This window comes from Peromyscus californicus, unplaced genomic scaffold, assembly GCF_007827085.1.
Source record: "Peromyscus californicus insignis strain IS unplaced genomic scaffold, ASM782708v3 Scaffold_10__1_contigs__length_136768540, whole genome shotgun sequence".
NCBI lineage: Eukaryota > Metazoa > Chordata > Mammalia > Rodentia > Cricetidae > Peromyscus > Peromyscus californicus.
Genome location: NW_026294391.1, coordinates 29603991 through 29630105, shown reverse-complemented (window position 1 = coordinate 29630105; position 26115 = coordinate 29603991). Strand labels below are relative to the sequence as shown.

The window sequence follows — 26115 nt, the reverse complement described above, 5'->3', positions numbered from 1 at the left end:
TAGAAGAGCATCTTTCTAGCTAAGTAGCTGATATTTTGTCAGCACTCAACAGATTTTTTTTCTTAAGCAGCTATTTGTTCAAGTTTGCTTTATAATGTCAGGCCTAGAACACACTGATTTAAGTACAGAGGTAGATTTGAAAAAAAAAAGTTGGGTCACTGAGACAGCTCAGCAGATGAAGGTACTTACTGACCAAGCCTATCACCTCGAGTTCAACTCTTAGAACCTACACAAAGGTGGAAGGAGAGAACGGACTCCACAGTTGCCCTCTGACCCTCACACATTCTGTAACACATGACACCCCCAACATTTGTGTCCATGTGTGCATGTGTGAAGAAGATGTTTTTAAGTTCTTGATTTTTTCTAAATGAAAATACTTTAACATATGAAATAAAGCTTTAAATTATGAAATATTAAAGTTCAAAAGTATCATGGAATATGAATGATAGCTACTAATCGTAAGCATTTTGGAGCTAGATTTTTTTGTAGGAATAGATCCACACTGCACTACTTTCCAGTCATTGGTTTCAACTGGACTATACTTATTACTTAAGAATATCCACTAAATGGGTATTTGTTAATTAACTTTTTCTTACATTATCAGTGAATGCATATTTCAAGCCTGTGCAGAAAAATAATCCATACTGATTTTTGCTGTGGTATGGTCTGTATGTGCTCTAATTGGTCAATAAATAAAACACTGATTGGCCAGTGGCCAGGCAGGAAGTATAGGCGGGACTAACAGAAAGGAGAATTGAGAGAAGAGGAAGGCGGAGGGAAACACTGCCAGCCACCACCATGACAAGCAGCATGTGAAGATGCCGGTAAGCCACGAGCCACGTGGCAAGGTATAGATTTATAGAAATGGATTAATTTAAGCTATAAGAACAGTTAGCAAGAAGCCTGCCACGGCCATACAGTTTGTAAGCAATATAAGTCTCTGTGTTTACTTGGTTGGGTCTGAGCAGCTGTGGGACTGGCGGGTGAGAGAGATTCGTCCTGACTGTGGGCCAGGCAGGAAAACTCTAGCTACAGATTTTTACTATGAAGTTTTGAAGAAAAGCAGCATTAAGGAGATGGTATAAATTAATCACAGACCTTTGTTAGAGATAAGAAATCATTTTTCACTAAAACAATAGGTATTTGTTCTGTTCTTTTCCTTCCCTCCTTCCTTCCTTCCTTTCCTTTCTTCTTTTTCCCCTCCTTTCTTTCTTCTCTCTCTCTCTCTCTCTCTCTCTCTCTCTCTCTCTCTCTCTCTCTCTCTCTCTCTCTCTCTCTCTCAAGAAAGGGTTTACTGTTACTGTGTAACAGTACTGGCTGTCCTAGAACTTGCCCTGTAGACCAGGTTGGGCCTCAAACTCACAGAGATCTGCTTGTCTCTGCCTCCAAAGTACTGGAATTAAAGGCATACCCCACAATGACTCAGCTTGAAATCACTCATCTTAAGGAGATATAGAAAGAATGTTGTCTTTGAATTAATTATGTTATGATTTGCATAAAGGGGCATTTAAAACTCAACCTATAAATGCTCAATAAAGAATAACACTGATTGAAATGAGAAAACTGAAATGAAGCATATAAAAGAGAGGTGGTACAAAAAAGCTGGACTTGGTCCCTAACGAGGGATCCAATATGAACCTGATCATTTGAATTTGATTAACTGGAAAAGCAGCCTCGGGAAAAATCATCTATGGAGGGTAGAAATGATTGATGCCTTAGAAACTGAGTCAGGGTCAGGCATGTTGGTGCAGCCCTTATTACCAGCACATGGGAGGTAGGAATAGGCAGAGGCAAGCCTGATCTACATTTCAAGTTCCAGCCCAGTCAAGATTAAATATCAAGTACCTATCTGATAGACAGACAGATAGAAAAGAAAGAGATAAAAGAAAAGATAAGCAAGTAAGCAAACAAAAAAACCTGAGAAAGAATGAGGCAAAATCTTCAGCATAGACAGAACTAGTACTGGGTAATGCTGATATGAGTATTTCTTTACTCTGTTAACTAAAGAATAATCATAAAACCAAATCCAGATGAGGCTGATGAAGATTAAAGCAACCAGGAAGCAAGAAAAGGTCCAAATTCTTCTAGTTCCCTAAAGAAGTCAGATCTGCCTGGAAAATAACGCACAACTGATTATTCCTTTTGTTGATAAGTGAGTAGATTTTCCTATCAGCAGATTAATGGAAGGAATTGGTGGCTGTGGTGGTTTGAAAGATGATGGCTCCCAAAGGGAGTGGCACTATTAGGAGGTGTGGCCTTGTCAGAGGAAGTGTGTCACAGTGGGGTGGGCTTTGAGCTTTTCTCAAGCTTCACTCAGCGTGACTGTCAGTCCACTTCCTGTTGCCTGCAAGATGTGGCACTCTCAGCTCCAGCACCACATCTGCCTGCAAGCCATGCTCCCCACCATGATAATGGACTAAACCTCTGAAACTGTAAGCTAGTCATCCCAATTAAATGTTTTCCTTATAAGTGTTGTCTTGGTCATGGTGTCTCTTCACAGCAATAAAAACCCTAACTAAGACAGTGGTTCAAGTCTGTTATTCTCATGCATCAGCAACTGGAGCAGAAAGAATGTCACAAGTTCAAAGTCATCCTGTGCTACATTGTGAGTTCCAGTACAATACATTGTCTCGAAAAGAAATAAGTAAATAAATAATAAAGACTAGCAGATTCTGAAATATAAAACATAACTACAAAGAAGAGTTTATTGAAAGTCTTACAGTATTTCAGAAAATTAATTAGATCAAAAACAAAGAAAAACAGGTCAAGAGCAGAAACCAAATGAACTAATGGTTCCATATGAGAGCCTCTGTAAAAGAAGACAAATGATATTTTTTTCTTTATTAATGATTCCTATTATCTTTGCCTTGAACCTGAAGTTCAGTGATGATCCATTAATCTCCATAACTTGCAGTAAATTAATGTCATTTAAGAGAATGAATCCTTTAAAATTAATTATGATGAAAAATACAAAGGTATTTCCAGCTTTTCACAATCTTTATTACAACCCTAAGTTTCGTTGTGATTTTAATTAATAAAAATTTTACTCACAAGAAGTAAGAACTTTGATATTATTTAAATAAAGAGGAAAGCAATGATGGAGAAAATGATATAACAAACTTCTCTTCTACCTGACTCATCTCTTTGATCTTTGTTTTAAAATTGTAATTCACATATGAAGCCTAAAACTAAATAGTAATGAGAAAGATTTGCTTTTTTAACGTGGTTTTAAAAAGCAAGTTTAGTTTTAGTAGAAAATACTGCATGGTTTCAGGTGGCAGCCATTTGCCCAAAGTAAATATATGCCCCCAAACTATAAAGAAACTGTTAAATTGGAGATTGGTTATTGGCTTTTCCTCAATATTGCCTTAATACAATTTGATGTTTAAAAAGGCCAGAAATTCTTGTTTTGTTTAGGAGAAAAGCAAAAGGAATCACTATATATGCTCCTGTAAGGTGTGATAGCTCATGCCTGAATCCTAGCTCTTGGATAAAGTAGAAGGATTGCTACATCTTTGAGGCCTACTTAAGCTACACAATGAATTCCAGGGCATCCTAGGCTACAGTGGAAGACACTATCTCAAAAGAAAAAGAAAAAGTATACCGTTAACAATGAAGTCTGGTCAGGCAAGACGGCTCCAGCCTATATCCCCAGCACTCAGGTAGCTAAGGCAGGAGAACCAAGGCTAGCCTAAGGTTCACAGTGAGTTTCAGGAAAGCCTGGATTACATTATGAGGAGACCTCCTCTCCCCAAAAAAACAAACAAACAAAAAAACAAATTTAAAAAACTAACAATGAAGCCTTATAACAAAAGATAAACGAACAACTGAGTAATAAACAACCAAGAATGTCTCCCCAGTCCAGAGAAATAAAGGTATTTGTTACTAGTGACTTAGTGAGGGTTACTATGGCTTTCATGGCCAAAAGCAACTTGAGGAAGGAAAGAGTTTGTTCCACTCACAGTTCATGTAACAGTTCATCATCAAAAGCAGTGAGGGTATCTGTGTAGGGTAAAAGTTAAAAACAGTGTATCTTACGAATATAAGTAGTCATAAGGCATTATAAACAGAAGCTTAGTCATTGCTAAGACCTTTTCGGATACATGCAAATGTGTATACATAACAATAAACAGAAGCTATCAAAAAAGCACAAGCTATATATTTTTAATTGAGCAGAATCTTCAGAGTGTGAGATAGCACAGTATGTAAAAGTACTTGCCACCAAACCTGAGTTTAATCCCCAGAACCCATGTGGTGGAAAGAGAAAACCCACTCCTGAAAATTGTCCTCTGACTTCCACATGTATACCCTGTTGTACCACACCACAATCAATCAAGCAAGCAAGCAAGTATAGTCTCCTATAAGTCACCTATAAGAGCCTTAGGTGCTGGAGTCTAGAGAAGAGCACACCAATTGGTTATTCGGTACTAAATGGTTAGCCCTGAAAACATACATACAATAAATATTATACAGACTAAGGAGGTTGCACTTATATGTATATTTATATATGCATATATATATATATATATGCATGCACACACATGTATGTAAAAACAATTAAGGAAAAATGAGACCATAAATTTGAAAGAGAAGGAGGAAGGGTATACGGGAGGGCTTGAAGGGAGGAAAGAAAAGGTGAGAAATGATGTAATTATAATCTCAAAAAGAAATAGTTGAAGAAAAAAAAATTATAGCCTTTGGGCTAGAATAGCCTACCATATTATGTTCAGAAAGACAAGCAATATTTGACCTCTAAACCTCTTATCAGTATACAGGTCTAAAATGATTTTCATACTTGCTTAGATGTACAATGCATTATGAATTATTTAATTATATATAACATTATTATGATGGTTATTATAATATATATATATATATATATCCATACCTAACAATAGCTGATTAAGAAACAAGCTTACTGTATAAAAAAATCATATAGATGTAATGCATAAATTTTTAAGCATCTCACCAAAATGTTAGATATGCAAATATATTAATGCAATTATTTTTCATATAATGAACACAATAAGGAGGATCACATATAATTTAACTATAACATGAACTCCATAGTAATCTGTTCATTTGATTCTACAGCATAAATCCTATGAGGCGCATCAGATTCTCTATTTTTATATAACGGAGCATAGATTTGAAGGTCTGATTTTAGCTGGGAAAAGGATATACTCTAACAAGTCAAGCGACTAAACAGCTGCCGATGCTAAAAAGAGTTTCAGATTATTCTGAGTTAGGCACTAATTTATGCTTTAAATTTTCCATCCTGTGATAATCTTTTTAGATGCATGAAAGGGACAAACAACAATACTTTGAATGCTGATCTGAGTCTTTCATTTAGTGAAAAGCAGGAAAAGATAAATTTTAGATGCAAGTCCAGGCTATCTGGTTTGAACCTGGAATCCCTTACCTTCCTACCTCCATCTCCCAAGTGCCAGGACTACAGGTGTGTGCCACCATGCCTGTTTTATGTTATCCTGTGGATTGAACCAGGTAAGCACTCTATCAAATGAGCTGCACCTCCAGCTGCAGTATTTTGTTTTCAGCTTTCCATTTACTTGTTTGTTAGACTATTGTCTTTACATATACTTGTTTTGGGGGTTTTTGTTTGTTTGTTTGTTTTGTTTTTTTGTTTTTCAAGACAGGGTTTCTCTGTGTAGCTTTAGAGCCTGTCCTGGAACTCACTTGGTAGCCCAGGCTGGCCTCGAACTCACAGAGATCCGCCTGGCTCTGCCTCCCGAGTGCTGGGATTAAAGGCATGTACCACCACTGCCACACGGCTCATATATTTGATTTTGATAATACATAGTACCAGCAAGATGGGCCTGAAGGAAAGTGGATGGGAGAGGGCATCCTCTGCTTTTGGGAAACCCGATTTTGAATGTAAACTCTGATTCCTAGTAACTATATGTACAGCATTTTGAATTACAAGGATGAATATACCATAGTTTTCTTGCCCTTACGGTCTATATGAAAATAGTTACTTTAAAAACTATCTATTTTTAGTCTTCTGCAAATGAAATTGCATCCTGCTGGGTGTGATGGTGCATACTTTCTAACCTCAGTTAAGGAAGACAAGGAGTTCCAACCTACATAGGAAGTTTGATGACAGTTTGGACTACGTGAGACCTTCTCTCAAACCACTCCCCCCACCAGAAAAAAAAATCAAAAGACAAAGAAAAGGCTAAAGGTCAATAAATAAAAAAGACTAGCAGAAAACATTTATAGTACTTAAATATATATTTAACATACTAGAAAAGCAAATAATACATATGTATGTATATGCATGCTAGACATGTTCGTATCTCCTAATTCCTTATGGTTCAAAACCCACCACTAGGACTGAGTACAGATGTAGCTCACTTCATAGAGTACTTGTCTCATATTCACAGGAGCCCTGGGTTCAAATCCCCAACACTGCATAACCTGGCTGCAGTGGCAAACAACTGTTAATCCTAGAACTCTAGTGGTAGAGGCAAGAGATTAGAAGTTCAATGTCATCCATTCCAGCCTACACAGTGAGTTTGAGGACAGCCTGGGATTTTGGAGACCATGTCTCAAAAAACAATAATAAAAAAGTAAAACCCACAAATAAGAACTGAAACTTCATTTACAATGCTGCACAAAATAGAGCCATAGCAGAAAAGTATTACGTTCACAAGAGTCAAATTTAAATTGGAATCTAACACCCTGTTTCTCACAAGTAATAACACCCCCCCCCAAGAATTCTGGTTTTTTAAGCTTTAGAAATATATTATAACTCAAGGATACTCATTAAAAGAAGAGCATTTCATTAGGGAACTTTCCATTTATTTAATTTCAAACTACAGTAATACTTCTTAACGAGACATTCAAGGTACTAAATTTATTTTGATTGCATTTATTTTCAATTCTTAATCATCCTTAATCAAGAGCCAGTAGCATTCCACTTTTGAGGATTAGCTACTGACAAAGAGCTACAGATAACTGTTCAACATAAAAGTAATACAAACATCCAAATTCAAGAATTGAGAAGTCATTGTATCAAAATCGATCCGTGATGCAAACCACAAAACCATACTGTCATGGACTCTAAAATCAAAAGGCTGCAAATATTTATAAGAAAAAGCCAACATAAAAGCTTTCATTATTTACAGATATATATTATTATTTATGGATGATAGATTCAAATGATTAAATGTTTGAGTCCAATAGTTGAACTCATTTCAGACCCAAACTGTATCACTAAAAAAAAATCACAAAATATTAAAGCCTTGATCTTAAAATTAAAACAACATGAGGCCAAATACCAATACTTTGAGTAGATACATTCAAATGGAAAAATATTTAACCATGTCTTTAAAACTGTTGCAATTTCAACACTTGCCATCTTAAATTTAGTCTCTGAGTGAGATGCATTCACTAAGCAACAGCTATGAAACTTCAAGTGACTTTATGAATAATTTATGGTTGCTGCAGTCAAAAACCTATAATAAGATTGATTTTGAGAGTGATCAACCATAGCCAGTACTCACAACAATATACTATTATCCCAAATCCCAGTACATCGCCAAACATCTACCCACTCACTACCTTTCAAATCTCAGATGGGAATCCATCAAGTAGTCAACTGGGTCTGCATGAAAATCTCACAACAAGACTCCTCCTCGCTCCTAAGTAACTGAATATAAATTTAATATAGCACTATCTTGCTTCCTTCTTTCCATCAAACCTCTTCTTCCCATTATATAACTTTTCACACATAGATTGGCTTACAAAAATAGTATGTAGCTGAAAAAAAGCTAATGATCATTAACCATGACCATGTTTATCCCAAAAGTTGCCTTTTCTCTGGGTTCACATATCAATTCTATTTCATTAAGAGTCACCACTAAACCAGACAATTTTAATTACATGCTCACATATAAAGAACATTGCGTTAGTTTCAAAACAGCTGAAATAATACATATACATATTTTTCCTTGTAAAATTCATGTACTTGCCTTGTGTCTGCATTTAAGTACAACTCCATAGGCTCCTATAATTAAAAAGAAGTAAGCAATCAGAGACATGCATACAAAGCATAGTTCTATATTTATATTGCTTATGAGTATATGTTAGAATAACAACACCTAAGACAATATTCTAGAATGATAAAATCAGAGACACACACAAATAGAGCATGAATCTGTTAGTATTTTTTTTATACACCAAGAATATAGACAAGTCATTGCTTCCAATAAGTATTTTGAAATGTTTCTTTTTAAAAAGAAATCTTCACTACACACATTTGTTATTTTAGGTAAGAAGGGGTAAAATAAATAAATAAATAAATAGATTATAGGGTTGTGAGGCTGTGTGAACTGGGCATAGTGGTGCACACTGCAGTCACTGCACTTGGGAGGCTGAGGCAAGATGGCTGTCATCAGTGTGAGGCCAACCTGGACTACACAGTGAGTACCAAGCCAACCAGGGGTACACAACAAGATAACATTTCAAAAAAAAGGACTTTTTTTAAAATTATAAATGCTCAGCTGGTAGCTCAGGCTTATTACTAACTGGTTCTTACACTTAAGCCATAATTCCTATCTATGTTTAGCCACATGGCTTGGTACCTAAAAAAAGGACTTTTTAAGCACATAAAAATCAACTCAATAAGTTCTAGGGAACTTAAAACTTAAAATCTAATAATTTCCCAAGAGTAAGGTCAAACGCAGGGCCTACCCAAATAAGATCTATCCTAGGAGTCACGTAATGCTTAGAATACTGTAATAGATTTCCAAAGAGGCAGAATATTATAGGTTGGAGCTAGGGGTGAGGTTCAGTGGTAGAGTGCTTGCCTTCCATGCATGAGGTCCTGGGTCCTATGTCCAGTACCACACATACACACACACACACCCCAAAACTACCAGTCTCAGTCATCCCATTAAATAGTAAAAGTTTCTACCCTTCTAACCATAAAAGCTCAGTTTATGGACATAGACCCCGAGAACTCCCACTTTTTTTGGTTTATTCTGATATGATCTCTTCCTATCTCTTGAGTTAGCCATCCTATTATGTAGGTAGTAAACTCACTTGGCTAGAAGCAGAACAAAGAAACAGTACCTTGGCAGGAAAGTACCTAGAAAACTGAGGTTAAAATTACAATGTAAAAAATCTAATTAAAAGAATCAAGACAGCTAGGCGGTGGTGGCCCACGCCTCTAATCCCAGCACTGGGGAGGCAGAGGCAGGTGGATCTCTGTGAATTCAGTGTCAGCTTGATCTACAGAGTAAGTTCCAGGACAGCCAGGGCTACTATAGACAGAGAAACCCTGTCTCAAACAAAACAAAACAAAACAAAAAAAGAATCAAGACATAACATACATGATGATGGAGCTCTGAAGAAACATCACAAACATTTTTGTTACCAAAGAGGTAAATCTGGAATGCAACTATGAGAAGGGGGTGGACTTGAGTGGGACGAAACTGGGAAATACGTCTCTAAGAGTGTAGGATACCGTCAAGTGGCTCCTTCACTTTGGTGGAGAGGCATGAATTTTAGAATCATAGTTAATTTGGAAACAGCAATTAGAACCATCCAAACTAGCTCCACAATCACCAAGAAACAGCCAATCCACATAAACTTTTCTATGAGGTGAAAATGCATCATCTAGGCTATAGAAATGTATGCCTGACAGAAGCACTTCCTACTCCAAAATTCACTGAGTCGGTTTACAAAGAAAACAACAATGTTTGACTATAACTTAAACAAACAGCCTTGCGATTTTGGCTAATCTGAACCAATACCTAAGAAGACTATCATGAATAGACACTTAGGAAAAGAAGGTTATAATCTAGACAGTCAGAGCCAAACTTTGGAACATTCCAACCTTGTTACACTTTACATGCCCTTCTCCCTTGACTGCATTAGTCTTTAACTGCAATAGCTTTGAAAACTAAAACTGGAAAAAGCACGAATGCCACAGTGCACGTAGAGCTGAGAGGACAACTCTGTGGAGTCGGTTTTCTCCTTTCACCTGTGGGTCCTGGGACAGAACGTGAGTTCTCAGGATGGGCAGCAAGCACCTTTATTGGCTGAGCCATCTTGCTGACGAATTTTATAAAACAGGTAAGCATTAAGAAAGAATTTTCATTACATAATATCAACGAAGAGAAGAAAAGGAGGTGACTAGCGAAGGAAGAAGGACCATTTTTTTTTGGTGTGGTTTGAACTTTAGACCTTGAAACAAGCACCTTATTAATAATCAGACTCTTATTGTTTCTATTATTGGAGAGGGATTTGGCAACCTAATATTAAAATCTTGAAGAGCTCTGTAAATTTTTAAAATTTTTGAAATTCACATTTTATTTTAAAAATGTAAAATACAAAATTTTTTAATATTTTTATAAATGTTAAGAAACCACATTTTCACTGATATTCTATTAAAATAATTTTTATAAATTTCTGTAAAGTTATCTCTAAGGGTCAAAATGACTAAGCAAGAAAATCAGGGTAATTATCTTTTTCTAGGATTCTATTTTTGAAAAATGAATTATACTTTATCAAATCAATAGTATCTCTGGTCATAAAAGCATCATGTTATGCACTACAAGGAAGAAAAATTAATAGCATTCAAACTCTAACATGCATACTTGATGTTAAAAAATATAACCAAACTGTACACCTGAAAGCTTGAAAACTATGGCCTGTCATTCTCAAAGAAATGGAAGTTATTTATCTGTTTGTTTACCATATAGTAAACCAAAGTTAGCACATACAAATAAAATGTAAGTTACTTAAAATAAGTTTAAATGATCTAAAATGTAAATATAACAAAAATACATAGACTACGGAAACTATGCTAGTGAAAAGAATCAAATCAGGACAATTTTAAAATATCCCTGATGGCCCGGTGGTGGTGGTGGCGCACACCTTTAATCCCAGCACTCGGGAGGCAGAGACAGGCGGATCTCTGTGAGTTGAAATCAGCCTGGGCTACAGGACACCAGAGCTGCAGAGAGACTTGGTCTCAAAAAAAATATCTATTAAACTTTAACGGGTTTTTAAGTGTTATTGGCTTTTACTTGGAGAATAAGAACCAGATAGTGGAAGAGCAGTTCTATTTTTACTACTGTACCCTTAGGTGCACATCTGAATTGATACGCTAAATTAAGAGAATCCGAATAAAGTTTTTGGTGATGGATAAAATGACATAATGCTCCAAAGTTCAAAGGTGGAATTCTAACTTACCTTCACCTACAACCCCAAGGATCTCAAATTTATTCATCACATTACCAATGTTAGGAATCTTCATGAAGACAAACTCCTCTTTTGATGTAAGCCACAGAACATGGCACCAAAAAAGGAACTTTTGAAAAAGTTATTCGGTAAGCAGGAAAAAAATGTCCCAATGAAGAATGCTTGGCAAGGAACTTTCATACATTTGTTCACTGGTGAGGTCCTGAAAGAACAAACACAATGAAACAGTGTTAGTATATCATGTTACAATACTCAACCTATTATAGCCTTTTTAAAATATTTTTAAATCCATGTTAATTATCCTTTTAAAAATATTTTTAAATCCATGTTAATGTTCCATATGCTTTAAAAAAGAAGTATGGAGAAAGAATCTCAAATGAAATGAACCTCTCATAATTTAAAATTAATACCATGACCACAATTAAGGGGGGACCATTTAACTTTTGAAAATGGTACTTTACCTAAAATCCTCAACCTAAAAATGAAAACATTGTACTCAACCACTTAGATCTTAAATGTTTTCTTTAAGTGATAGAACATAAAAAAAAAAAAAACAGTGTCTCACTATGTAGAGAGACACTGGCTGGAACTCAGAGATCCATGTGCCTCTGACACCTGTTTGCTGGAGTGCTCAGACTAAAGGTGTGTGCCATCACACCTAGTTGACAAGAAACTTCTCTATCTATATTCTAGAACTGAACAGGTAAGTATATAAAGACTAATGCTACCGCTGTTTCTGTTTTTAATTATTTTTATTCTTTGGTAATTTCATACATTAATACATCACACACACACACACACACACACACACACACACACACACACACACACACACACAAAACAAAAACCTTGCTTCCCTAGACCTGAACCTTGAACTCCTTCTGGATACCCACCACGACTTCCCAACCTCATGTCCCTTTTTTTTTTTAACTAACATGCAGAGTCCAGTTAGTGTAGCCAGTATGTGCATGGGTGTAGGGCGCCATCCACTGAAACATAGACACCCTACCCGGGGCCACATCCCTGAAGAAAACCGACAGTGTCTATCAACTGCCAACAAGTCCTCTGCTAAGGGTGGGGGCCTTATGAGGCCTACCTTCCTTCCCCATGCTGGACTGAGACTTTCATTTCTTACTTTCACAAAAGGGAAATGCAATTGTGAAAGGATAAAAAAATGATGTAAATGTTTATGTCCTCGCATACACATGTTCCCTAGCTCTGTGCCCTGAGGGAGCCTACAAATCATGGCACACCAACAGCTCTGAGCACAGTGCATACTCTACTGAAAGGACTTCTGGTTCTTTGGAGCAGTGACTAATTGAAGACTAGTGCAGAAGAAGTACAGAGCCAGAAATTAAGGAACTGCTCCAAGGACAATGGGGGCATAGCAAATGGACTAGGAGCCAAGCTAAACTGACTCATACTGGCCATAAGGGTACTATCTTACCAGTAAAAAAAAATAATGAAGACATTCATAAATTATAATCTATAGACTGAAATAAAAATATTTGTCTATAAATAAAGGCAGGCAAAGCTTTTTATGAAAATTTATAACAAATTATAAAGGTAGTAATGGAATTACAAAGTCTCCATTTGGCAATCACTTTGGTAATGTGCTAAAACTTATAGTTGAAAGTTACAAGAAAAGCAATATATCTTGTCTCAAACCATCTACCCACAAGGAACCTAATACTCACAAAAAGACAAAGTGTAATATTAAAATAGTGAAGAATCCTGCCAGGTACAACCATAATAAGTACTCAAAGTCAGTATGGTAAGTAATGGAAGAAACCAACATCATAGGTCTCCCAATAGAACACATCACATCACAACTTCTGTGGCAATTCTACCAGAAATGTAAAGCCTAAATCTATCCAGATGTGGTGGTATATGATTGTCATTTTGGCACTTAGGATGCCAAAGCAGGAGGACTGGGAGTTCATACCTAGCCTCGGTCAAATTGAGTTCAAGATCAAAACGAAACAGACAAAACTGAAATGTTTACGGATTAGACAGTACTGAGTTTGACAATACTGAGGTTAGAGAACACAATGCTCTAGCCTTTTTCTTTGTTTTTTCTAGTTCTTTTATTTAAAAAAAATAACTTGCCCTGCTTCTACAAACTGAGTTTTAAAAAAAGTTATAAAAGAAAGAAATCTAAACAAAAAATTTTTTGTTGCCTGTAGAATCTCAAACTTTAAAATAAAATAAGAGTACTCCATATAATATGTAGACCGGAAGTATTCTCTCAAATATGATGGTAAAAAAATAAACTATATTTATAAACTATATTTATGAAAATATAAAGGACTTCCAAAGAATTAGAATATCCACAATTAAATGATTTTTAAATGTTCTTATCCTGATAGAGATATGTGACCATACAGAACCTGCAACAGCTAGGCATAGTGAAATACTCCTTTAATCCCAACACTTGGGAGGCAAAGTCAGAGGCAAGAGGATCTCTGTGTGTTCAAGGCCAGTCAGGTCTACACAGTGAAATGTGGTCTCAAAAAAGAGAGAGAGAGAAACAAACACAAACAAACAAACAAACAACCCTGTAACCAATGGTCTTAAATGTGAATTATCAGGCATAGTTTTCATTTTGTGTTAATTAAATACACTGGGGCTGGAGAGATGACTCAGTGGTTCAGACAACTTTGTTCTTGCAAAGGATCCAAGTTTGGTTCCCAGCACCTACATATGCTGCCCACAAGTGCTTCCAACTCCAGCTGCAAGGGATCCACCACCCTCTTCTGGCCTTCTGGGGTACTGCACTCACATGCACAATGAAAACAATTAAAAAGAAAATCTTTAAAAATATATATGAAAAATATAACAATGAACTCTACCTTTTCATACTTATTCTTTAAACATTATTAAAACATCTTGTTAGGTCTAGGCCTCCCAGCAAAGTAGAGGGTACATGCACACACATAAATTGATAAATGTAGGGGATTCAAAAGAGAGAACTACAGATATTATCTATCAATTGAAAGGAAGTCAGAAATGGTGATGCACACCTATGATCCCAGCATTCAGAAAGAAGGTAGTAGCAGGAGGCCAGCCTGGACAACAAACAAGAGGGGCTGAGGATCGCTCAGATAAGAAAAAGGACTTTTAACTTTGCAACTTGAGGTCAACCCCTCAGATTACATGATGAAAACAAAGAATCAACTACCGAGGGATGTCCTCTGACCACACGTGCATGCATACACAGAAATAATAAATAAAAAGTGAAAAAAGAGAAATGGGGGAAATGGAAAGGCAGAGGAAGGGAGAGAGAAGATGGGGAGGGGAGAGAAGGGGAGGGGAGAGGAGGGAACAGAAGGGAGGGGAGGGGAGGGGGGAGTTAGTTTACATTGCCCCAGTTTACATTCTCACCATCATGTCTAAAAGAGTGAGTCCTGTCTACTTATCTACCCTACATGGAACACGTATTTTTCAAAAGTCTACAGATTCCTAGGCGTCAAAGGAAATTTCTTTGTTGATACTTATTTCTTCCTTTTAAAAGAATTACTGTTTGTAGTAGGATAGGAAGGAATGGGAGGGGGAGGGAAGGAAGGGAGAGAAAATGGATATGATAATAACTGGCAAACTGTTAGAAGTGTAAGTGCCTAACAAGGTAGCTGAACTGAACATAGGCTTCACATATAAATACCAATTATAGTTGTAAACATCCATAAAAAAAAGCCTGTTCTATAATAGATCACATTTATAAGAACAAAAAGAAAAATTTAGGAGTTTACATGACAAAAGATATTTAAGATCTCTAATGCAAAGGTATAAAATTTTATTCAAAGGCATTAAAGAAAATCCAAATAAATAAAAATTATTCAAATTGTAAGGCTCACATGGTTCAATGCTACAAAAACGCCAATTCATTTCATGTTAATTCATAAAGTCAAGCAAGCTGATTTCAAAGTCTACATACAAGAGCAGAGTGACAGGTAGAAGCGATCCTTTCTTTTCATAAGGAGAAAAGAATAAAAGAACGGAAGTCAGGCCTCGGCAGGAGGGTCTGACTGAATACTCTGCAGAACATACTGAGATTTCTAACAGAGCTATAGAAATTAAGAAGGTGCTCTTGGAACCAGATTGGCCAATTAAGACAGTGGAGCAGATGTGAACACAAAGAATAAGTACTATCAACAATAATACAATATCCTTGCAACTTCTTCCAATCCTGATAGGACTTGGTAACTTTCTACAGTTAAGTCAGATCATGTTACTTCTCACACCAAACTTTAGAATGACTTCCCACATCATTAAAAGGAAAAGATGAAGTCCACACACCTTGACCACCTGTACTCTGAAAACATCCACTAGTTCCCAAATGGGGTTGTTTGGCTCCAACCACACTGACCACCTTTCACTATAATTCCTTCAGAAAACTAAAAGATGTTTCTTCCATCTAAACACAACTCTTTAAGTCAGCGGTTCTCAACCTTTCTACGGCTGTGGCCCTTTGATACAGGTTTTTGTGTTGTGGTGACTCCCAACCATAGAATTATTTTCATTGTTACAGCAATTTTGCTACTGTTGTGAACTCTGATGTATTTTTGGAGATAGAGGTTTGCCAAAGGGGTTGCAACCCACAGGTTGAGAACCACCGCTTTAAGGGTTTGCTATAATATTCAGTAAAAAATTATGTTACAATCATTTGTTGCTGTTGTTTTGAAATGGGGGGGGGACACAAAATCTATAGCCTAGGCTAGACTCAAACTCATGGCAATCCTCCTTCCTCAGTTTCTCAAGTGCTGGGATTACAGGCATGTGTTGAGATATCTGTCTTACAGTGTTACAGTTTTTTGGGGTTTTTTTTTTGTTTGTTTGTTTGTTTTTTTTTTTTTTTTGGTTTTTCAAGACAGGGTTTCTCTGTGTAGCTTTGCGCCTTTCCTGGAACTCACTCTGTAGTCCAGGCTGGCCTCGAACTCACAGAGATCCGCCTGCCTCTGCCTCCCAAGTGCTGGGATTAAAGGCGTGCGCCACCACCCCCCGGCTCAGTGTTACAGTTTGAAAACAAAATCTATTAGTTCATTTAACAATGCATTTCCAGACATCTCCCATGTTCCAGAGAATGGGTAAACAAGAGCCACAAGGGAAGGTGAGAGGGAAAGTACTTGCCACACAAGCTTCACAACCTGAGCTCCGATCCCTGGAGCCTATGGTGAAAGAAAGACCAGACCTCTGACCTCTACTCTCAAGTCAGCATAGTAAACACACATATACACATCATACAGACAGACACAATAGTCATTAACTGATTGATTGCAAAGACACACAAGGCTGTAGTGAATAAAATAAGCTAGACCCTTCTCCCCCCCCCCAACTTTTCATTGTAGAAAGGGAGGAAAACTCCAAGATTATCATCAGATAATGATAGAAGTAGCAAAGGAAGAAAATTGAACTGACTGCTCAAACAGGGAGAGCTTTTCTAAAAATGTGACGTTTGAGATTGCAACGATAAGAAACCAGCCACATGGAAATGCACAACAATCATGCCCAGATAAAAGATGCTCAGGGTGTTTCTGAGAGTTAGTCTTCACTTTCGAAGGCTGGTTTGAAGGAACCAGGAAACATCTAAACATCTTTTGGACAATTATGGTGTAGTTCATTTCAAAGGCACTGAGGTAAAATGAAATGATCTCCACTAGGAAGACCCAACACCCAAAGCAGGTAGGACAGCAGCAGTAAACACAGGAAAGGTTTGTTAGTGCCTAGTCCCTGTGGCAATCCAAAGGAAGGAAACTGACAATCCCAATTTAAATATGCCAATGGATATATAACATAGGTGTCAAAACCTGTGTTTTAAGCTGGGCAGTGGTGGCACACACCTTTGATCTCAGCAATTGGGGAGGCAGAGGCAGGTGGATCTCTGTGAGTTCGAGGCCAGCCTGGGCTACAAAGTGAGTTCCAAGAAAGGCTCCAAAACTACACAGAGAAACCCTGTCTCAAAAAACCAAAAAAAAAAAATCTGTGTTTTAACTACCAGTACTCATAGAGACAAAAAAAAAATGCCAAATTTAACTGAGTAACACTGATTAATCTTGAAAGAAAAAATGGTATGAAAATGAAGACACTTTATCTTCTGTTAACAGCAAATTATATAACTTGGATGAAATGTGTCTTTGAGGACAAATACAAATGCTGGGGAAAATACTTTAAAAAAAAGAACTTGAAAGCTCTAATAGGTAACAAGATTATAAAGAAGTATCTGGCTCGACTCAAGGCAAAAGAATAGAACCTGGAGAGGCAGCCCAAACCACTCAACTGTTTTGATCCCTTTTGGAATTTGAAGATACAGGAAAAAAAATGAAAGAAAAACAGGCTGCTTATGAAATCCTTACAGATAGAGGGGCATGAAAATCAAAGAAAAGGGTATTTCAAAAGGACAAAGCTTGGCACATCACCATTCATCTGAAACTGAAGCCCAAAAGAGCTAGCTACAGTCTCAGGACAAAGGAAACCAGCAATACATCAGTCCTTGGACCAGAACTGTGGCCTTATACCATCCCAGTGATCTATATAAAGCCTCTAAATATACCCTGGACTAAGATGGTTCCACATTCAGATTGATGGTGTCACTACTTGTCTTAGGTAAAGTAAAAGGGGGAATTTTTTTCTGGGGGAAGACAGTACCAATGTAGACCTCATAATAGTGTCACATCACTTCTCATTTACAGTGTACAGAACAGAAACAAAGATGGCCAGAAATCCAAGGTGAAGCCCTGTGGTGGTATTGTGTTCCCCAAAATATTGTGCACCCTAATAAATTTATCTGGGGTCAGAGAATAGAACAGCCACTAGATACAGAGGCTAGAAAATGGTGGCACTCACACCTTTAATCCTAGCCTTCTGGAGGCATAGATCTCTGTGAGTTCAAGGCCATACTGGAAATAGCCAGGCATGGTGACTCATGCCTTTAATCCCAGAAAGTGAGCCTTTAATCCCAGGGAGTGATGGCAGAAAGCAGAAATGTATATAAGGCGTGAAGACCAGGAACTAGAATTTTTTGGCTGGTTAAGCATTCAGGCTTTCGAGAGGCAATTCAGCTGAGACCCATTCGGGTGAGGGCACAGAGGCTTCCAGTCCGAGGAAACAGGATCAGCTGAGGAATTGGCAAGGTGAGGTAGCTGTGGCTTGTTCTGCTTCTCTGATCTTCCAGTGTTCACCCCAATACCTGCTCCAGGTTTGATTTTATTGATAAGACCAGTTAAGATTCATGCTACAAAGCCCACAAAAACCAACTAAAACAGAAAGTGACTCACAAGGATCTGGATTATTCATGTTCAAATGATCAAGAATAGCCACGAAATAACTGCAGGATTAAAGTAGAAAAATAAAAGAAAAAAAGGGCAAGCAGTTTGCAGTTTGAGAACTAGATGGTCCAAAGGGTGAGAGACAAAACTGGAATAACCCAAAAAGAACTCAATAAAAAAGCATAGTGTCAGCATTCAGAAGATCATGAATGGCTTCTAAAAACACCAAATTTAATTACACAATACTTTTTTCCCTAATTCTCCAGCACATACACATTTATAAAACTGATAGCATGCTAGGCTACAATGTAATTCAATCCAAATTATGAGGGCTGAAATCAGAGGATATTCTCCCTTCAGAGCTAAAATAAAGAAAGAAAGAATTAGGAAATACTAATATGTTTAGAAATTAAAACATTCCTCAAAACTCCCATTAGTGAGTCAAACAAGAAGTCATAACACTTAAAAATTGCAAAACCAAAATTATGGGAAGAAGCTAAATTGACACTTAGAAAACGAAAGGGTCAGAAGCCAGAGAATGAGATGGCTCAGCAGGTCAAGACACCTGCCCCCAAGCCTGACAACCTGAGTTCAATCCCGGGACCCACATGGTGGAAGAAGGAGAGAACCAGTTTTTGCAGATTGCCTTGTCCTCTGACCTCCACCTGTGACACACACCTACACCTACACAAAACAAGTGTTCGGTTTTTTTTTCTTTTTTAAAGAGAGGAAACTGAGAATCTGATACACATACAGCAAAAAAATGCAAAAACTTACAATAAATGAACTAAGCACAAATCTCAAGGTTAAAATGAATACGTATGATAAATATAGACAAAACATTCATATCAGAAATTCCTGAAATAGGAAACACATTTAAAAGGGTTTAAAAAAAGGCAAAGTTGGACCTTGGAAATCAAAGTTACAATTTACTTTTGCAACAAAAAAAAAAGACATGGTAGAATATGAACATACCTGGAACCCCAGCATTTGGGGAGGGTGAGGCAGGAGAATTGAGCCTGAGTCCAGTCTGGGACTACATAGAGAGAACTTATTTACAAAAAGAAAAATATATAAGAGGAGTAGTACCAGCCTCCTAATGTCCTGAACAGAAAATTCAAACAAGTCAGGGTACACTTCTGCCCCACAGAACTGTGAGCTAATATGGGTCATTTCTAGAGGTAAGCTTGAGGCAACTTGTTATACAACAGAAAAATAATAAAAACAACACATCATTTGTTCTTTTATGTACAATTTTAAAACAGAAAAACTAAACTATAAACCACATTAAGTAGGTGTGCATATACGTGGTTATGTTTGTTACAAAAATCAGGATACTAATTACCTCTGGGGAACAGTAAAATGGAGAAGAGACACATACCAAAATGGTCTTTTGGAGATGTCATTTCTGTTCCTTAATTGCTGGCTTAATTAACAACTCACTGATAATTATTCACTATTGTATATTTGTGTTTTAGGAATTTCTATGCAGTGATATTCAATAATAAAACATGTTTTTAAGAATTCACAATGACTAAGACACCATATACTTTTAGTTTCTTAGCTATTTATATGGCAGCAGAAGAGAATTCTGGTTAAAGATAAGCCATTGAGCACTGCCATAATAACTTAAACAAAAAGCTTATGTCCTTTCTCTCACTGAGGCTTAGGTTCCACATACTGTACTATGTCTCGTGCTAGGTACAGAAACAAAGCCAAAATATCCTCAAGGATAGATAAATCAGAGTGACCACTCCTAAAATCACACCTGATGAGGAGCAAATGAAGAAACTGAGCTTGTCTTCTATGAAAAACGACTGAGCTCCCGTCTGAACTTGTCGAGAAAGGAGGAGTTGATCTGGAGATTTCAGGGAGTAGAATTAAGATTACTGGTAGAAGTGAAAAAGAAAGAGATCTCAGCTCAGACACGATTAGGCAAGGATCAGTCGTAAATATTCATCTGTTTACATTGGTCATATCTGTCAGATGCCTGCAATAGGCCAGCTGACGCTAGAAAGGCTTCGGAATACGCTGGTGAACATTTGCCTGCCTCTTGCTTTCATGCAGCTAGGGGGATGTGGGCAACAAACACACACGATAATTTAGAGTGACAATTATAAAAAATTAGAGTTAAGGCAGATGTCAGAGAAGGGTCCTTTAGACAGGTGGTCTGAGAATGATCTGCAAAAGAAATCTCACTCTGTTACATAGAAAGCAGCAAGCCATGGGCTCGGGGCTGTAAGAAGAGCATTCAAGGCAATACAAAGAAGAATCTGATAAGCTGGAGAACAGAGAAGGCCTGTCTATCTAAAGCAGAACCAGCACAGAGGAGACCAGCAGGTGGCAGGAAGGGGTGGCTGTAAACAATTTGTCCCGATAGAAAGGAGTCTTGCACTGAACTAGATGTCCTCTACAGTACGTTCCAAAGCAAAGACCTTAGATTACTAGCCATTCACTTTATAAACAAATAACCAAATGGCTCACAGTAATAAATAACACCTAGAATAATGAGAATTATTTAAAATTACATTTATTTATTCAGTGAAAGAGAAAGAGAGAGAAAGAATTCAAGTGCATGTCATGGTAGATGTGTGGAGATCAGACAGCAACTTACAGAATTCCATTCTCTGCCGCCACCATGGGAGTTCTAGGGATCAAGCTCAGGAGTCAGGCTTATGTGACAAGTGCCTTTACCCGCCAAGCTATTTCATCAGCCCTAGAATTAGACAATCTTCTTTCTGCATTTGCAAGGAAGCAACAAGAACTGACAGAAAGATAAGGCTTAGAGTTTATTTCATAAATTACAAGCGCTGAATTTAAAAGCTGCCTGGGCCTTGAATGTTCCCTTCATTGCTGAAATTATAATCTTCATCTCAACAGATCTTTTCTTCTTTTCAAAGAGAATACAAAATCAGTTGAATCATGAGTTTTGTTTTTGTTCCTGGCATTGTTTTTATACATACAAATGAGGAAACCATTTTGTCACTGAAGATTGCACAGGAATAAATTTGGTACATGACTAAATTTGTTATAATAGAAGACTTCAAATGATTTGAAAGCATCCTAAAACTCAGGATCTATGGATAGAAGGAAACCATTTCTACAGAAAACACAACCCTGTGAAAACCATTCTAATTACCTGCTTGTGGGGACTTTTCACATCTAAATGGGAAAAGGATTATGCACTCTATTTAGTTTTCTTCCTAGATAGGACCATCTGACCCTCAACTAATAGGGTTTCCAGTTTGCTTTACTCTCTCAATAGCAGGAAGTAATTTGATTTATTAATCTACACTCTAAAATTCAGTTCCTATTATTAAATCAAATAGATACTTGGTAAGCATGAGTTACACATAACTTGCTAGGATAAAAATTTCAAAATAATAAGCATGTATCTTGCTTTGTCCTTTACAATATTTCTACAAGGAAGGAAATGCAATAATCCATTATCAATTTGATCCTCATTTTCTCAGCAATGACAATCCTACTAAACTCCAAGCCCTTCCAAAGAAGGCAGATCAGATAAAAAGAAGGAACTAAGATAAGGCAGGAGAGACTCAGAGACTATACTAATACTATATAATACTATACCGACCAATTAAGATCTTACAAGTCACAATTATTTTTGAAGGTACCTATATAAAAATGTAAAGATCAATTTTAGCAAGGTTAGCATGAAGTAATAGATTCTGAATTCCAAATCCTAAATAACCAAATTTGAAAAAAAAAAAACTTACAAAGCTGGGAATTCTCTAGATTGGTACATTGATATGCATAAGAAAATGTGATACAAGTTACTGTGCCACCTACTCCAAGAAAACAAAACAAAACAGGACAAAAAATAAAAACCAAACAAATAACCTAAGGAAGCTTGGTGGTGGTGGTGGTGGTGGTGGTGGTGGTGGTGGTGGTGGTGGTGCACACCTTTAATCCCAGCACTCAGAAGACAGAGGCAGGCGGATCTCTGTGAGGCCAGCCTGGTCTGCAGGGCTAGTTCCAGGACAGCCAGGGCTGTTACACAGAGAAACCCTGTCTCAAAAAAACAAAAACAAACAAACAAAAAACAACCAAGAACAAAAGATTTCATTGTAGTTACACACACATACACACACACACACACACACACTTCTAAATACATAAATACAACCTTTTGAGTCTGTATAATGTTACTTGTACGTCTGTTTTCCAGGCTGACCATTTAGTATTGGCTAACCAATTAGTGAGCAACTAGTGCTGAGCCTGGGAGATGGTTCTGCAGGTAAAGGCACTAGTCTGCTGACCGAAACTCAACCTCCTTTTGAGTTTAATCTCTAGAACCCACAGAGTAGGACAAAGCCAGCTACTGAAAGCTCCCCTCTGATTTTTACATGCACGTGCATGAACACACACACACACACACACACACACACACACACACACACACACACACACAAATAAATAAATAAAAGTTTAAGATCAATTAAAATAATAAAGAAATGAATCGTCACCGAAAAGGAAAGAAAACTGGCTCTTCGATATATAAAATGTTACGTGGCTGTAAATATATTAAAAAACTGAAAATTAGAACCATGAAGTCGCTAAGTGGGCAAAGGTGCTTGCTGCTAAGGTTGACAAACCGAGTGGGTCCTGCAGATCAAACCCAACAGCTGTCCGCTCCCCTCTCTGTGTATGTGCATGTACACACACAATAAATACATGTAAAACTAATCATACTGAGAGATGATTTCTCAGATTGGCAACAACTAAGAATAAACATACCATATTGTTAAGAACTTGAGGAAATTAAGCGTGTTTATTCAATACTAGTAGGAAACTATATTGACACAGTTTTTGACAAAAATTTTTCAAATTAAAGACAAACATTTTGACATAGCAATAACATTTCTGGGAGTCTGTCCTCAGAAATGTCCACAAACACACACATATGATGCACACATACATTAATCACTGCTGGCGAAAACGAGAGAATGAGGTTGGGGACATAGCTCAGTAGAGGTACTTGCTTAACATGTGTGGAGGCCCTGGGTTCAGTCAATCAGCAACACACACACACACACACACACACACACACACACACACACACACACACACACACACACACACACACACAGAGTAAAAGCCTAAATACACATCATAGGGGTCTGGCTACAGTCAATTATTTTAAGTGAGGGTCTAAAGTGAAGTCAATATATACTGCAATAAATGTTTGACAATGTTTTATCTTAATTTTTAATAAATTTGAATTATACTTAATACTATATTCTAGGGCCAGCAAGATGGCTTGGTGAGGAAAGGTACCTGTTACCAAGTTTGATCCCCAGGATTCACATAGTGGAAGGAGAGAACCAATTCCTGTAAGCTGTCCTCTGATCTCCACCTGCATGCTATAGCATGCACATGCCCCCCACATACACAAATAAACAATAAATGTAAACAGCTGTACTCTAATTAAATGCCATTGACGTTTTATATACTCCAGGTCTAGCTAAGATTATATTGACAAAGGAGGAATTATTGCTGATTTTGAAACTTTAAAAATCTACTAACCAACAAGCAAAAGAAACTACACAGTGAGGTTGAAAAGGGTTGGAGAGATGACCCATCTGTTAAGAGAGCTTGCTGCATCAGGTAGTTCCCAACTGTCTGTAACTGCAGCTACAGGGGATCTGATCAACTCTTCTGGCCTCTGGAGGCACACGCGCGTGCACACATACACACATACACACATACACACACACACGTTGCAGAATATTTATTTACACTGTGAAGATATGTCTTTGCCTAAGGCACCTTCTGATTGTTTTAATAAAGAGCTGAATGGCCACTAGCTAGGCAGGAAAGGATAGGCGGGATTTCCGGGGAGAGAGAGAAAGAGGAGGAGGAACCTAGGCATGCAGATTTGGCCAGCAGACTCGAAGCAAGTTGAACATGCTGTACTGAGGAGAGGTAACCCAGCCACATGGCAGAATGTAGATTAATAAAAGCAGGTTAACTTAACTTATAAGAGCTAGTGGGACAAGACTAAGCTAATGGCCAAGCTTTCATAATTAATAAGAAGTCTCTGTGTGGTGCAGGCTGGCAGTCCCAAAGAAAAAATACAACTATACACACACACACACACACACACACAAAAAAAATCTTTTCAAACTACACAGCAGAAGTTACTAGTCCTGAAGATACCATACAATTTCAAAATCAATAACATGGGAAACTCTGAAAGCTTCCAGGCTACAGTGTTAATACATTGACAAACTGACATTCTCATCTAATCTTCACACTTCTGGTCCTTGAAATCATACACTGGAAATTACATAATACATTCTGAAACCTAGGTTTCTCTCATTAAGACAAATGATCAGATTTATGCTTGACCTTGACTAATTTTAACCCCCTAGTTGAAATCTAAGGCCCCTCTGCTAGATGATCTCTGAGGTTCCTTCTTGTTTTCAAGTCCATAAATTCATTTCCCAGCTCTTGGAGCCTTACAAACTGAGAATGACTACTAAAACTCTCAAATAATAAATATCAGTTCATAAGGGACCAATATGAAATCTATAAAGCCTACCCACCCCCCACCTCTTTTTATTATGATCCTAAATCACTTACAAGGTAAATCTGTGGGAGCTATTGAGTACAATTCACTTTAAAACAAGGAAAAGAAAGGGGTGATTACCTTTCAGAATGCTTCAGAAAAACAGCAAAACCAGAATAAATAGAATACTACCAGCCAAATAGCTGGTGATTAAGCTAGCCCTGTGAGGGTCACTTACGTTAAAGATGAAAAACAAGTGGCAATAACTAGACAGCAGCAACTTTGCAAGACATTGAGAGAAAGCCTGGGATATTTTCTAAATCGACTGAAAGTTATTTTTTCTTAAAGATACTTGTGTCCTATTTTTTAAAAACTGAAGAAAATCAAGCAAAAAAAATCTTACACTTCCTCAGCTGTCTGTGCTGCTAACTTTAGAAGGGTGAGTAAAATTACTTTGAACAAATAATAGTAAAAAGGACAAGCAATTTCTTTCAGACTAATAAATGATGTAAGCAATCAAATTCAAAAGATAAAACCTAAAGAAAAGAAAAGATCTCTTCTTTCCTTCAAGCAGATTACAATTTCAAGAAAGGCCAAACAAGACTAAGAGCAGTCTGGAGTTTCCATCCTCCTACACACCAGCTTGATGTGGAGCTGAGCAATCTCCGGGAGCTTGAGTTTGTTTTCATTTGTAAACTGGAGATACCTGTGCTGGCTGACCTGTGGGGTTTTCCCAGCTGTGTGTATCTGTGGGGCATCTTTTCCTGTAGCATCTGATACCAGTTCTCAGATTCTAACACCAACCAGCTACCAGACCATTCAATCCACAGGATGAACGGCTTAGTCCAACCAGACTGCCCCATTTCAAACACCAGCCACAAGTCTCTGGCCCCAGACTGGTTATATGACATGACTACAAATTCAAGGGTTTCCATACCTTCTCCTTGGGTTCAAACTTTGTTCAAGAACTCAAGAAGATGTTACTTATAACTATGAAACAGCCTGAAGGAAGGTCTTCACAGGGCAAGGATTGTGAGGCAGGGGACTTCAGAGCTTCCATGACTTCTCAGGGCATGCCTCCTCTTAGAA

At 37.5% G+C, this 26115-nt stretch overlaps 1 protein-coding gene across 3 annotated transcripts in view; it reads right to left on the bottom strand.

The window, feature by feature from the left end:
- LOC128100726 (cyclin-dependent kinase-like 5) overlaps positions 1-26115 on the bottom strand; it is a 185249-nt gene that overhangs the window by 108270 nt on the left and 50864 nt on the right. For all 3 annotated transcript variants that reach the window (XM_052723409.1, XM_052723333.1, XM_052723487.1), the window contains 2 exons: positions 11224-11434; positions 7995-8029 (listed from right to left, as the gene is read on the bottom strand). In XM_052723409.1, the coding sequence (XP_052579369.1) occupies positions 7995-8029; positions 11224-11287 (99 nt within the window). In that variant the 5' untranslated portion in view covers positions 11288-11434. The remainder of the gene's footprint in view (positions 1-7994; positions 8030-11223; positions 11435-26115) is intronic.